At 33.9% G+C, this 14,035-nt stretch overlaps 1 protein-coding gene across 2 annotated transcripts in view; it reads right to left on the reverse strand.

The window, feature by feature from the left end:
- Positions 1 to 2,253: 2,253 nt before the first annotated feature.
- Positions 2,254 to 14,035, reverse strand: part of ANGPT2 (angiopoietin 2) — a 41,031-nt gene continuing 29,249 nt past the window's right edge. For both annotated transcript variants that reach the window (XM_071548452.1, XM_071548450.1), the window contains 4 exons: positions 8,624 to 8,725; positions 7,948 to 8,114; positions 4,770 to 4,900; positions 2,254 to 3,431 (listed from right to left, as the gene is read on the reverse strand). In XM_071548452.1, the coding sequence (XP_071404553.1) occupies positions 3,271 to 3,431; positions 4,770 to 4,900; positions 7,948 to 8,114; positions 8,624 to 8,725 (561 nt within the window). In that variant the 3' untranslated portion in view covers positions 2,254 to 3,270. The remainder of the gene's footprint in view (positions 3,432 to 4,769; positions 4,901 to 7,947; positions 8,115 to 8,623; positions 8,726 to 14,035) is intronic.

A 14,035-nucleotide genomic window follows, 5' to 3' on the forward strand; every position in this document is an offset into this window, starting at 1 on the left:
CAAGCATTAATCCATCTTTTGTTAAGACAAACACAATTCATTTCTAAACAAAATTCTGTAAATACTACAAGGATTGATAGAGGTTGTTGCTGTAGAATTGGCCTGGAAAATGAAGAGGGATTATTTAATCATAACTAATCTATTGGGTTTATCTTTCAGTCTGTTTGGGTTGTTTTCCAGCTACTTTTGGTACAAACATAGTTTTGGTACTATAAGGACATGATGTTCACATTACACAGCATGGTACATCTGTTCCTGCTCAAGATTATTTATGAAGAATTTATTTTCATGTAGGATGTCTCTATGAATTGTATTAGAACTTACAATTTTCGTGGTTCAGTTAAAGTTGATTTATCCTGGGATTAAAAGAGAAATGGCTTGGATTAACAAAGTTTTTATATTTCCAATAAATATATACAGCTATGAGTATAAAGCTAACATACTCCAATATTCTCACTGTAAATTGCTAAAAGTAATTGTAAAAAAAATATACACAAGTACCACCTTAAAATTTGTAACTTAAATCCTAAGTGGGATTCTGTATGTGTTTAAGAAATTACTATACTTGGCTGAACACAGCCATGCATTATTAAGTTTTGAATATTTGCTAAATGTCATTGATTTATTAATGTGCTTAACTCTTATTTTTATGTTTAACTGTACAAATTATTTTCTCTTTTTGTATATCTGTTGCATTTTCAGATATTTGGTTGTACATTTTCTAAAAGAAAACATAATATTCTTCGGATTTTTTGTATTCAAGTTCAGCAATAGGTTTGAAGATATGCTGCTTTTTATTATCAGCAACAAATCACTGTTCGCTTCTGATCGCCTGCAAATTGGATACCTCCCCTCAGAAGTCAAGCACTACTTGTCACATCACACAAAGCACCGGCTTTTGTTCACATTAAAGGTGGCTGTTTGCCCTGACAATTGTGAAGCATAAGCTATTTTGGACTGAAAACTATAGAGCTTAATTTAGAAAATAATTTTGTTATCAAAAAGGAGTTTGCAATTTACTTTGTGTAGCAACAGATTTGGAGCAAAGGAGCTCTTTATAGCAACTTATTTTCCTAGATGAAATAAGGCCATTTTATATGGTTTACATTGCTATTTTATAATCAGTCTGTTCAGTTTAGAATTTTTCATTAGTGAGCTGGAAAAGCTAACTTTACCATGCTCAATCTCTATAATACTAGTTTTTATGTAAGTGGAATAGCTCATAGACTTGCTACCAAGTTTTATGGAATAATGTTTTATAATTAAAACTGATAACATATGAATTTGTATAGCATCTTCCAAAATAATTAAAATAAATACAGAGGATTTCAATTATTGTGATGCAAGCATGGGGATAATTTCATGCACTTATGAAATTCAGCTTTTTCCAAGGTGAATAATGACAGTTTAATGGTGCATGGCTGTGCTAACAGTAAGAAATGAACATCATCTATTTGAAATGGCTAGAGAACTAATTAGAGGAAATGTGACAGAGGTAGAACTATTCTAAAACAGGGATTTATTTCTAATAAATTCCCATATATCCCGTTTTGGGGGAATTTGTATGCTTGTTGTTCACGTAATACTACCTATTGCTCTAGAAGCAGCAGGGTATCTCACTAGTGGGTAATATTGCTTGTTTTGACTTGTATTTAAAGGGTGCCAGATGGCAGCTACAGGAAGGATGTTGTGAAGCTCCAATATCTTTAAAAGAGAAAAGTTGTTGAATTGAATGACAGTGGAGAAACCTGGCAAATAACTTACCAGTCTTTTATCTATATGAGAAGCTTTATGGCTCACCACTGATGAAATTAATGCGGAAAATAATCTTGTCTTCCATCAGAATGTGTTTCTGAATTTAGACTATGTACAAATTAGTAGCAAAGTGTTCTTTATATGACTCAAGTGCAGGGCCAATGCAGAAACTTCACTCTTTTTCATTTTCCCATTAAGATGATGGTTTTATCAATTGAAGGATAGTATCTGAACACTTTTTGTGGGGCTTTCAGTATTATAGTCTACCAAGTGCAAGTTATGATAAATTGAAGACTGGCTTAGAAAATCAATCTGTTGTTCTGTTTTGGGCAATGTTCTTGCATTGTAACTAATTCAGACATCTGCTGAAAGTAAAGTTTTACAAAAATAGTACTTTAAGGCAAAGACTAAGCACAAGAATTAAAATCAAAACTTAACTTATGGAAAATCCACAGAATTGTTTTATATGATTTATGAAGAAATATTTTCACCATTTGAACTGCAGTGTTTAGCATGCAATTTTAAAGCACATTATGAAGAAAAAAAAACAAAGATCACCTAGTAGAGTAATTTATTCACATTGTGCCATACATTGAGGGCTTTCTTAGGGAAAATTTCTGGGGGAAAGCCCTAGCCTTACTGAAAAACCCCCAGCCGGACATCTGGTGTTAATGCCATCACTTCATTTATAGAATACTGGTCAATTATTTTACAGGTAAATGACAAGGGAAGGAAAAAGTGCAATCTTCATAAAAATATAAAGAAATACATACTATATTGTAATTTATAGGGATTTTTGTAATTTAAAGATAGTAACTGTAATAGTACAAACTGAAAGAAATGGTGATTTTTGTACATGGTATTTCCCAAGAATAAATGCAAACTATTTAAATGCTTTTTTTCCTCTGTTAAATAACGTAATACAGGCTATTGGAAAAAATCCCCAAGTAAGTGTAAGAATTGCTTAGGAGACTTTGGGGGGAAAGAATGTATTCTCTAACTACCATAGTACTGAGTTAATTACAGGATAGTATTTTTTTATGTACATAAAGGGCAAACATAACACAGAAAGATAAATAGTTCTCTATCTAACAAAGTGTTTTATATTAACGTTTAAAGTACAGTGGTGAGGCAAAACACATATTTCTAAAACTATTTTCGAGTTTTTTTCACAGTTCCAGTTATTTACTAACACATACATAGCATAAATGATCAATAAAACAGAGTCCTTAAGTTGTCTGAGAGTTTCTTGGATGTTCTTTTTAATCAGTCATTTGGCCATATCACTGTTATATCAGGCTGATGCTTTAGACTTTGTGTCTGGTTGAATAATATGAGCTTTAGCTGATCAAGGGTATTGCCATTCAGGAATTGTACTGAAGTGACCCCTTCAGAACACTAGTGCACGTTTTCTGGGCTTGAAAAATGAGACAAGTTGCAGATGTGTGTTTATATGCTTGGCAAATTAAGTCTTTGAAAACTATACAATACACAATTCACATAATGCAAAAACATTTAGAAATCTGCTGGTCGAATCATCATAGTCGTAGCTTTGAGAGAGTATCCCGAGCCCTTCCAGTAGTACCACTTGATCCCATTAAACTTGTTATTGTTCTGTCGTAATGGATAATACATTCCATTGAGGTTAGAAGGACCACATGCATCAAACCACCATCCTGCAAGACAGAAGGCAAACATCAGCAGAAGTAATTTTCAAAATAGTATGTAAGGTCACTTTGTTGTCTGGAAATGAGAAAGAAATCTAAACCCAGTTTTTCATTCTTATGATTTGGAAATGTCAGTATAAAATACTTGCCCCAAACTCAGGAAAGAAATGTGTTTTATGTATCAACTACATATCCTTGAAGTTTATGTAGTACATTGTACTTTAATATTGAGAAGGGAAGCTGTTCAGTCAAGCTTATTGACATCAAACATTGTTAACAATCTGAAGGCAGAACACAAATTGAACTATAATGATACCGAGTTGTCTTTTGTTTTATCTACTCTTTGGCAAATTCCTGTTCTTCACAGATTTCAATTCTTTTCCTAATTCTTTCTAGAGGGTTAATTCGGTTCTCTCTGCAAATCAGTTTGAAACCTCCTGAAATTTGGTAAGAAGGAAAAGGGAGAAAAAAGCATCACAAACTTCTGTTTCCTTATAGTCCTGACCAGTTGGTGGGTCATAAGGAAAATTTATTTTTATTAATAATATTATTATACTTTTGTTTTGATGGTGATAGTGTATGTGTTCTGTTATGCAGGGCAGTAATCCAATTATCCTTTCGGATAAACTTGCAACTTGCACTATAGGAAAATGAACCATTGCTTAAGAGGTAAAGGGAAGAGAAGTCAAATTTACAAAGAAGTTGCCTACATTTCAGAATGTGGAATTCTTGATTAACAAATTATAGAATTATTTGTCTGGTTGAACATAAAAATACCACCTAGAACTAAAATAACTAGTGAACAACTGCTAGAAAAATGTAGATATATCTGTGGTGTATCTTTACTACTTCAGAATTGTATCAAAATATATTTATAATTCTTGTATAATTCTGTAGCATGTGCAGTACACAGTAGCTTTGGGGATTTTCTTCTCTGGGTAGTTAGGGAAAGAGTTTATGCCTAAAGAATCAGGAGCCGTTTCACTGACAAGTTGGATCTCTGAAACAGGTTTTTTTGCAAGGAGTTGTGGTTTGATCTCTGAATGTTATCTCATTTCTTGGAAGAAAAATCAGCTGTCTCTCTGATTAGTTCCACAATTACACACTTTCTTATACCCCAGCTTTGGCGACTTTTTTCCCTCCAGTTTTAACTTCTCTTGTTTTACTTTAACTAACCTTTGTCAAATGATAAAATACTTCATTTGGAGTCACCACTGTTTCTATCTGTTAGTTTTGAACTTTTTTAATAGTCAGAGTTTATTAAATCAAGATTATCACTGTTTATCTCATAGACAAATTCAGTGCCAATAAAAATAGGAAGACTGAAAAACATAAAAACATTCCTACCTCCTGTTAGCATTTGCGAACATTTGCAAATACATTTGTCATTGTCTGCATCCTTTGTGCTAAAATCATTTCCTGGTTGGCTTATACTACTTATTTTGCCCGCTGTCCCAGTAAGTCCTTTAAGGTAAATCCTGTAGAAGTGAGAAATGGAAAAACAATTATTACATGGAAGTTGATGGTAGCTGATCTGCAAAATAATGATGGAATAGTTTGTAATAAATATCCTGTTCAAACAGTTAAGTTCTCTTCTGGCCAATGTACTGTTGTAAGCTGTTTTTCAGCACAATGTTTTCATATGAACAGAAATGGCCAGCACAATATCCTAATGAACAGCCTCCACATTTACAGAGATGATTGTTCATGTCATATTAGAAGCAAATTAGAGAAAATGGATAATAACTCCTGGACTTTTTCATATAGATCATGTATTTCTTAATAATGAAAGTACTTTGTTTGTTGTACTTTCATGCAACATTAATGCAATTATTTTTTTATTAAGTTTAAAACAAAAATTTTGATTCCTATTTTGCTGTTAGCATAAGTACTTTAGCATTACAACTCTGCATATATGAGAGACAAAAGCAGTACCTGGAGTATTAATTACAAGCTATTACCTGATATTTTAGATGTTTCTCAATATTTCCCTTTCCACTTTCCTAATTACTCTTCACATCCCTCATAGATTTATTAGCATTAAATGATCACAGGTATTTAAGTTTCCTTCAATTCCCTGGGAAGGTAAGCTTTCAGTGAGGCTGCTTTTGTGTTGGGATCTGCTTACATAGGTGCTGATGCAGTGTCAGTGGGAGAGACACAGGACACCAAACTGGACAGGGCAATTACATGGCTATCAAGGCCTTGAACCCTCTGCTCTCACAGTATCTCTTTGGTGATTGGATTTTGGTATCAAATACCTCATGCTTCTCATAGGCATTCTGTTTAAGGAGGAGATCTGACTCTCTGAGGAGAATTAACTTGTCCTAGGATCAGTCTTCATCTTACACGTAATTCTCTGGTTATGATAGTTGTCTTTGGTAGTTTAACAGAATATTTTAACCCATTTTATATGCCTTATTTGAAAACAATGAGTGAACAAATTTTACTCATTTAGGTTTCAAAAGATCAGCTCATTACAGATTTTCTCAAAAATGTCTTTCAAAAAATTATTCAATTTTTTTCTTAAGGTGAGTGCAAAATTATGCAAACCAGTTTATAACATAGATGACATTAAAAGTTCCAAGTATAATGTATGCAGCTTGGCTTGATCTTCAAATATTATTTGAAGTCTCATGTAAGCATAGTATTTTATTAATTTTTAGAGTACAGCTTAGTATATCAGAAGATGACAGGCAATGGATGGAAACTGAAATGAAAGGTTCTGACTGGATTCAGGAAAACCTTTTTACCATGAGGACAAACAAGCAGGTTGTGCAGTCTTCACCTTTGGAGGTTATCAAGACACAACTGAAAAGCCTGGAGCAACCTGATTTGACTTGTTAACTTTGAGGTCAGAAAGTTTGATTCAAAGTCCATTCTGATCTCAGGGTTTTTTATATGAAGAAATTCAGTTTAATGGCCCAACTCATAATCTTTCCAGCATTTGGAATGTGTTAATCTTATTTATGTAATAGATAACAGAATCATGGAATGGTTTGGGCTGGAAGGGACCTTAAAGATCATCTAGTTCCAACTCCCCTGCCATAGGCAGGGACACCTTTCACTAAAACAGACTGCCCAAAGCCCCATCCATCCTGGGTTTGAGCACTGCCATGGATAGGGCATGGAAGATACTCTTAATTGAATACCTTCTTTAGGTTTTTTTTCTTTTTCATAATGTTAAGTATATTCTTTAAACGGCTCCATTTTATGATGTGTTCCATGTTTGTGTATTATAGTAAAGTTTCTTTTACCATCTTAGTTTTCGCTAATTATTTTTTAATATTGTCAATGGACACGGGTAATGACCCATTTTGCAAAGGTTGCCTTTCTAAGTATTTTAAAGCATTACTTTAAAAAAAATCTCTGCTGTAGATTCTGACTGTTTCCAGATGAGAAAATATTTACTTTGGAGCTGAGACAACTGTATACTACCAAGGCATTAAGATCTAACATGTGGGGGGGGGGGGGGGGGGAAGAGAGGGGGGTGTGTCAGATGCTGATAGTTTGAGGTTGCTTTGCTTGCATATAAGACTCGATTTGAAATAACAGCATCAGTTTTCTCAGGTGTCAGATTAACTTTATTTACAACAAATAAGTGGCAGAAGTCTTGGAGAAATTAATCTAAATGTAGGCAATTTTTCTGTCCAGTCACCTAAAGCTCCGTGAATCTGTAAGAGTCTTAAAAAAACACTTCATGGACCATGTAGTAGGAAAGCATCTGTTATACTGTTATACTGCATTTACAGAGAGCCTGGAGAATGAACTATGAACTGCCCATATATTTCAGCCGTGGATGATACTATTTCAAAATATATAACACTATGATACTATTTAAAGTATATAATGCTATGATAATATTTATATAAAAAGTATTTATTTAAAATTTGTATTTTTTATTTTAACCAAGAAGTAAGAAGAAATTGTGAGGCTTCACATTTTACAGGATGATGGGAGCATAAATAATAGGTCCACTGAAATCGGGTGTTTAACAAGTTTGGTGGTGGCTGAAATGCACATTTCCTTCATTTTCACAGGTAGGAAAGTTATTCTCTGAGAATCTTAGCCAGTGGGTCATGGAAGCATAAGACCACATTATCTCAATGTGCTATTCATGACAATAGAACAGTTTGTACTAGCCACTGACTTAAGTGGAAAATCCATTCAGTATTATTCATCTTAGTCATCCACCTTCCAGAAATGTATTTATTGCAGGGAATCTGAATTTGATAGCAACTGCAGACAGGTTCCTATTGTTCTGATGACTGTGCACTGCCATCTACTATACTGGCACATGTATCCTATCTTATTTCATACCATCTCTTCACCCAGGAAGGTCCACCACCAATAAAATACACATTTTCTCCTTTTTTAGGCAATAGATGAAAAATGGAGCAAACTTTATTTTCTGAGTGAAATGAAAAATACTCACAATTTGTATAAAATAAGGTCATGCATCTACACAAGTTAGAGTGATTACTATCAGAGCTTTTTTTTATTCAAGTCTGATTTTCCTGCTTACCTGTATTTAAGTTCTTCACTTGCTAGAGAGAAGTGGTCATACAATGAATATGCCTCATTTCCTTCCCAGTCTTTCAGGTGTATTTTAAGAACGTAACGCTTCTGATTAGTCAGTTGAGAAACAAACTCATTTCCCAGCCAGTACTCCCCAGCAGGATCACCAAATCCCTGGAATGCAAGTTGTATATTTTGAACTATATATTATATTATAGCTTTGTTTTGTTTATGTTTTTTTAATCTTGAGTTTGTTTGTTTTATCAGTTTTTAATAGTTTACAGTGTCTGTAAGGGTTATTGGTCTGTATTATTTCAAAAAGTTAATTTCAGCAAGGACAAGCTCAGGAATCTGAATCAGTCAATCAGTATTACTTGGTAAATGTGGAGCAGTTTCGACTGTTGCCACTGGAAACACAAATATAAATAACTCAAAAAATGAAGACATATGATGGAACAGTTGATTAAAGAAAAGTAAGGTTTCTCTTTAAAAACAAACATCACACTTGCAAGTCTGCTTAGACAAACAACTTACACTACTCTGGGATTTTCGAAATGAGCATCTAAGGACATAGACAACTTTTTAAAGTGGCTTACATTCTAAGGATGCTATTAATGTGACTTTAGTGTATTAGATTTCAGATAATAATAACTAATATTAAGGCTTCAGAAAACATTGCTTACCATCTTGTACTCTTTCCATGTCCGGTGAAAGTCCACACTGCCATCTTCACGTCTCTGAATAACTGTCCAACCTCCTCCACCACTTTCCATGTCACAGTAGGCCTACCAGAGTAAACATGTAATAGCCTAAGTGCATGCAGTTATGGCAAAACAAAACCAGAAGGCATGTACTTTGCCTAATTCTGTATAGAGCCAAGTTGTGTGCAACATACGTGTTAATCTAAAAATGCAGGTTTCCATAGCTTTCATACAAATCAGTTGTGGTTGTCCACCAAATAAATGTGATTCATCTGTGCATATTATGTGCAACAGAATACAAATGACACCTTAAAAATAGCTGGTAGCTGCTGTTAAGGGAAGACTAAAAAAAGGAATGTAATTTCTGATTCTATACTTCCCTCTTGCACTGGTATTTTTCTGAGTTTCCTCATGAAATATTTTTTTCTAGAAGTTGTTTTCACTTCTCTATCTTTTTTTATGAGAGATCTGTTCAAATTTCCCAAGGCTCATCAGAGTATAGATGCTGCTAAATTCATGCAGTGAGCAAACTGAAATATATTTTTATTTCCACAGTCACTTTTCAATGCCTTTGCAAATGGTCTGACCCCAAAGTTAACAATTATTAGCTGAAAGTTAAATCTCAAAGCCATGTTATTATACCGATTGCAATGAATATCTTATATTCTTAGACAAAAAAGTAACAACTATAAGATGTTCCCAAATATTCACACATCACCTTTGATTTTACCAAGTTACTGCTAGAACTTTGAAAGGACTGACATAGGCAGTTCACTGAACTCAGTTTTAGATTTCCCAATAAATGCATTCCTGGCACAGTAAAATCCAAGTTTACAAGTGGCTTGCTAGTCAATCTCCTTCTCGATTGAATCACTGCAGTGTCAGAGATGAAAGATATTACTGAAGGTGCCAATATACTGGGGATATGCTGATGGTAAAAAAGTCTTCTGAAAATTAGCGTGAATTTTAGGGTGATGTTTGGGAGAAATAGGGATCAAATTAACAACAAGAGTTTGTGAATATGTGATATCTAGTAAAATTTTTCTTGAGAAATCATTTTAAACTGTTGCATCTAATTCTGCTTTTCTGAAACTGACAGAACTGACTAGACATGTGAAGTCACTGGAGCTAAGATGGTGCAACTCAGTACAATGAAAGTCAAAATCAAGTCAGTATCTGTTTAAATTGCCTGTTAGTACCAATACTATCTTTAAGAAAAATACTAAATTGCTTGTACAAGTATTCCTGTTTGGAAAGTTCACAGTTAATGCTCTCTCATTTGTAAGTTTGTTTTTTACCACTTTCTGCCAAAATACTAAAGTTCTGAGTCTTCTTCAGAATTATTTCACATATTTCAAAAATTTTTATATTCTAGTTTGTGATTAAACCAGATTAATGTCTGTATTTGAGATCTTTCATCCTTTAAGTGAAGTTGCATCTTCCCATTTACAGTAGCGGAGCCAAGATTTGACTTCTTACACTTTGATAGGATACCTCATCTGTACCGAGTAATTAAATAGATTTTAAAAACCCTAGCCAAGCATTTCTTTATGAATTTGCATGTTTCCTTCCTTGTTTAAAAATTCTCTCAGCAGTCTTACTTCTTACCTAACTTATTACTGCTACTTGTCATAATGTGCCTATAGATGTCCTAAATCATAACTGAATGGCACTGATGCTGTGTGGCTCTCTTCTATGGGAGGCTGTCTCATCAGTGTTAGCAGTTAGCAGATTTGAGCTCTTTGAACTGTAAGAAATCTTGAAAATTCATTGAAAAAGTCTGACTTCAGAGAAGCCAGAGTTTCTTTCTGTCCTGTGGCAGTGTTACGTGTGTCATTTTAGGAAGTAAAGTGTACTCCTTACTAACTTTTCAATGGAGTTGGCTCTTTTTAGGTATGTGTATTGTGCATATTTTACACATAGATAGATAGATAGATAGATAGATAGATAGATAGATAGATAGATAGATAGATAGATAGATAGATACATACATACATACATACATACATACATACATACATACATAATATAAATATGTTTATATAAACCACACTGGGTATTTACAGTTCAAGCAGTGTCATACATTCAAAAGCATAAGAGTTTAGAAGGGAAAAAAAGCCCTTACAGCTGCAAATATCAAATATATTAGTGTTTCAATAGGCTGTAGCACATTAAAAATCCAAAAGTATGTTTTAAGCTTGTCTCTAGACTCTGTTCAACATCAGAGAATAGTGAGACATTCAATTTGAGATTTTTAGGAAAGATAAAATGAACAAGAGTTGGATTAGGGATCACTTCTTAAAGTATATCATGTGAATGGAATTTAATTGAAAGCAGCCACTCTAATTTGTACTGGCGTATGCAATTCCTTACACCTCAAAGCCTGGTTTTTCTTTTTTTTTACTAGATCTGTATTTAATGACCCCTAAAAAATTGGTAATAGTATATAAATTAGATCTAGTTAAAATAAAAGTTGCCTTGAAAAGGAAATGCAGAAGATAAGAAGTTATTGTAAGAGGTGATCAGTCTGTTTCAGAAAGCTAACTCATGAATGTCATGTATACGTGAAAACTATTTTCCACAGGGGGCTATGCAGAAGGATACTAGGAATGGGCTAAACAGACACAGATACTTTTATTAAGCATTGCTGCAAGTTAAAACACTGACTTAAGAGTGGTCAAACATCATTGGTTGTAAAGAAAGTTGTTGACTCTAAAGCCTCACCCCACTTGGAAGAACAGTCTAAGCAGCCAGATGGAGGACAGAACTGCAGTTTTTTAACTGTGTACAGTGGGAGGCCATGTATTAATTTCCTTGAACAGCAAGTCCAGTCTAATATTGCTACTGTAGATGTTAATTGATGGCTTTCTTCAATGTTACATTTAATTCCTTAGATGCCTATCATCTAAATTTTGATTCAATTGTCACTATTACTTTGAAGAAATAAATGCCTTTAAATAGCACTTTATTTTTTTCTAATAAGATTAAAATATTCTCAAACAGTGAATGACTGTGAATGTCCTATATAAAATATTCCTGTAACAGGCAGTATCCATTTAGCAAGTGAATGGTAAAACACCTAGCTTTTATAGGCACTAGATTCATTGGGATGAATGCTGGGGTCCTGCAAATTTCTTCCCAAAAGGAAAAGCAACTGACTAGGAACTGAAACATATAATAAGAAATTGGAGAAGAGATGTTCATAAAAATCTCATACAGATTTTTCTTAACGGGAACAATTTTTATAAGTTTATGTAAATTTGGGGGTCATGTCAGTCATCTCTAAGACTTTCTTTTAACACTCATTACTAGAGCAGAATTCTTCTGGCCTTTCAACCTAGCCTAGGTTTTATATTCAAAAGGAAGACATGTAACATTTGGTAAAACTAGTAGAAATAGATACCAAGATTAGACAGGCAGCAGGAGTCTTCAAACAGATGCCAAAAAGAATAAAGATATTAACTTCTCAAGTTGCAACAAATTGGAATGGGGAATATTTAAAGTATCTTGTGAGCTGCTTCACTACTTACAGTTCCAGCAGCTGTAGCACTGTGGAAGTGTTTTCAGATCTACTTTGTGAATGGTAAGGCTCAGGCTGAGTTATCAGGATGAAGATCCACTATGGTTTTTATACCAAAACAAGTGCAGTTCAGTGGTTTTGAATCCTGCTTTCTCTATCTCCTAAAGATGTGACTAGATAAGAACAGAAGTCTGAGTTTGTTTCTTCTTGAAAAAATAACTACACACACCTGTATAATTTAATTTAACCTACCACCAGGTAGCAGTGAAAAGACAGATGATGAGACTTCTAAGCTTCACAAAAAAACCCCCAAACCCTCATCTTACTCCTTCTTACTGTATCAGAGAAGCTACACATATGACCTTTTCTCAATGCTTGGAGTTGGAAATAATTTGTATATGTGTATTTTAGACATAAGGTCCATGGCATGGGCTCCTTTTGAAATGACCAGCTAGTTTTTTGGAAGGTTATGATAAACCATTTTGTTGGCAAATTCAACCTTGCCCAAATCAAGAAAGTTCTGGTTAAAAGGCCTTGGCTCTGAATGTGTATCAGTTCTGGGACAAAAATTCAGCTAAACATCAGTGGAAACAGGAAAGAGCTTAGCCACTGTTTCAGTCACTATTTAAAGACTTGGGGTAATACACTGGTAACAGTAATGTGCCTGGTTAAGACCCAGAGGTTAATTGGTTCATGTGGTTGCTGTAAACATGAAACTATTGACTTTTCATGGGTTTGCCTCTGCCATTTTAACTTGTGTCAGCAGTCTTGCTGTTTTTCCTTAGTGTTTTTAAAAGGACTTAGCTTTTGTCCTGGTGCAGAACAGGAAAGCTTGAAAATATTAATGGAATCAAATAATTATTTTCCTCTCGGCTTTCATATACAATTCCTTAGTTTTGGAATTAGTAAATTAGTAAAGTGGGATCAGTTACAGATTACACAGGAGTTGTTTATAAGCCTGTTGGGAGGTCAGAAGGTGTTACAAGAGGAAAAGATGAAAACATCAACAGCAGTGCAGCACTTTTGGCAAATAAAAAAGGTCATTCTGTTTCCTGGTCTGAGTAGCCATCCACATCATAAACAGTTGAAAATGGTGTAACATGTTGATTATCCCTAAACCTTCACTTCCCTTGACAACCCCTCTATGCATTCATATTTGTATAAAAAATCAGCCTCAGATTAAATCTTTTTAGTCTCTTATTTTCAATGTCAGGCGGTAAGTAAAACCTTCCCTTTTTCTATCTGAAGTTGGGAGATTAAGATTTAAATTCTTTAATGTTATTAAATTACTGATTTAGCACTAATTTAATTAAATTAGTACATTATATCTACTTTTTTTAACCTAGTCAATTACCAAAATGAGTATTTATGCTAATTATTTTATGCCTCCACGTTCAAATGTAAAGCATTTAATATTTTAGAATGTATGAAATTTGTGATTTCACTTTTGAAAATGCAATGTTAAAGTTTATGACAGAAGTTTTCATTCTGTAATATGTCCTGCACTTGTGTCTGCTTTTAGAAAATATGCATGCTCTGTGTATTCTATTTGACAGTAAAATTAAAACCAAAGAAAAAAGCTTGAGACAAGTAAGAGATCCAAGGAATGTAAACCTTCCTGAGATGTCTAACAATGACTACGACAATCTATTCTTTAAAGATGCAGTAACTTGCATCTCCTTTAGCTGTTAAAATTTGGCTTCATGTGTAATAAAACGCTTTATGGCATCTTATGTAACTAATGTTTTTATGAAACAGATACATTTAGACTACAATATTCCACAAGAAAACTAGCTTTGTTTTCCCCAAGAGAAGGAGACTGCGAATAATTTCTCCAGATGATATCTGCACAAAAATTGCAGGTTTTATCTATT

The sequence above is a fragment of the Pithys albifrons genome, chromosome 2 (assembly GCF_047495875.1).
Source record: "Pithys albifrons albifrons isolate INPA30051 chromosome 2, PitAlb_v1, whole genome shotgun sequence".
NCBI classification, from domain to species: domain Eukaryota; kingdom Metazoa; phylum Chordata; class Aves; order Passeriformes; family Thamnophilidae; genus Pithys; species Pithys albifrons.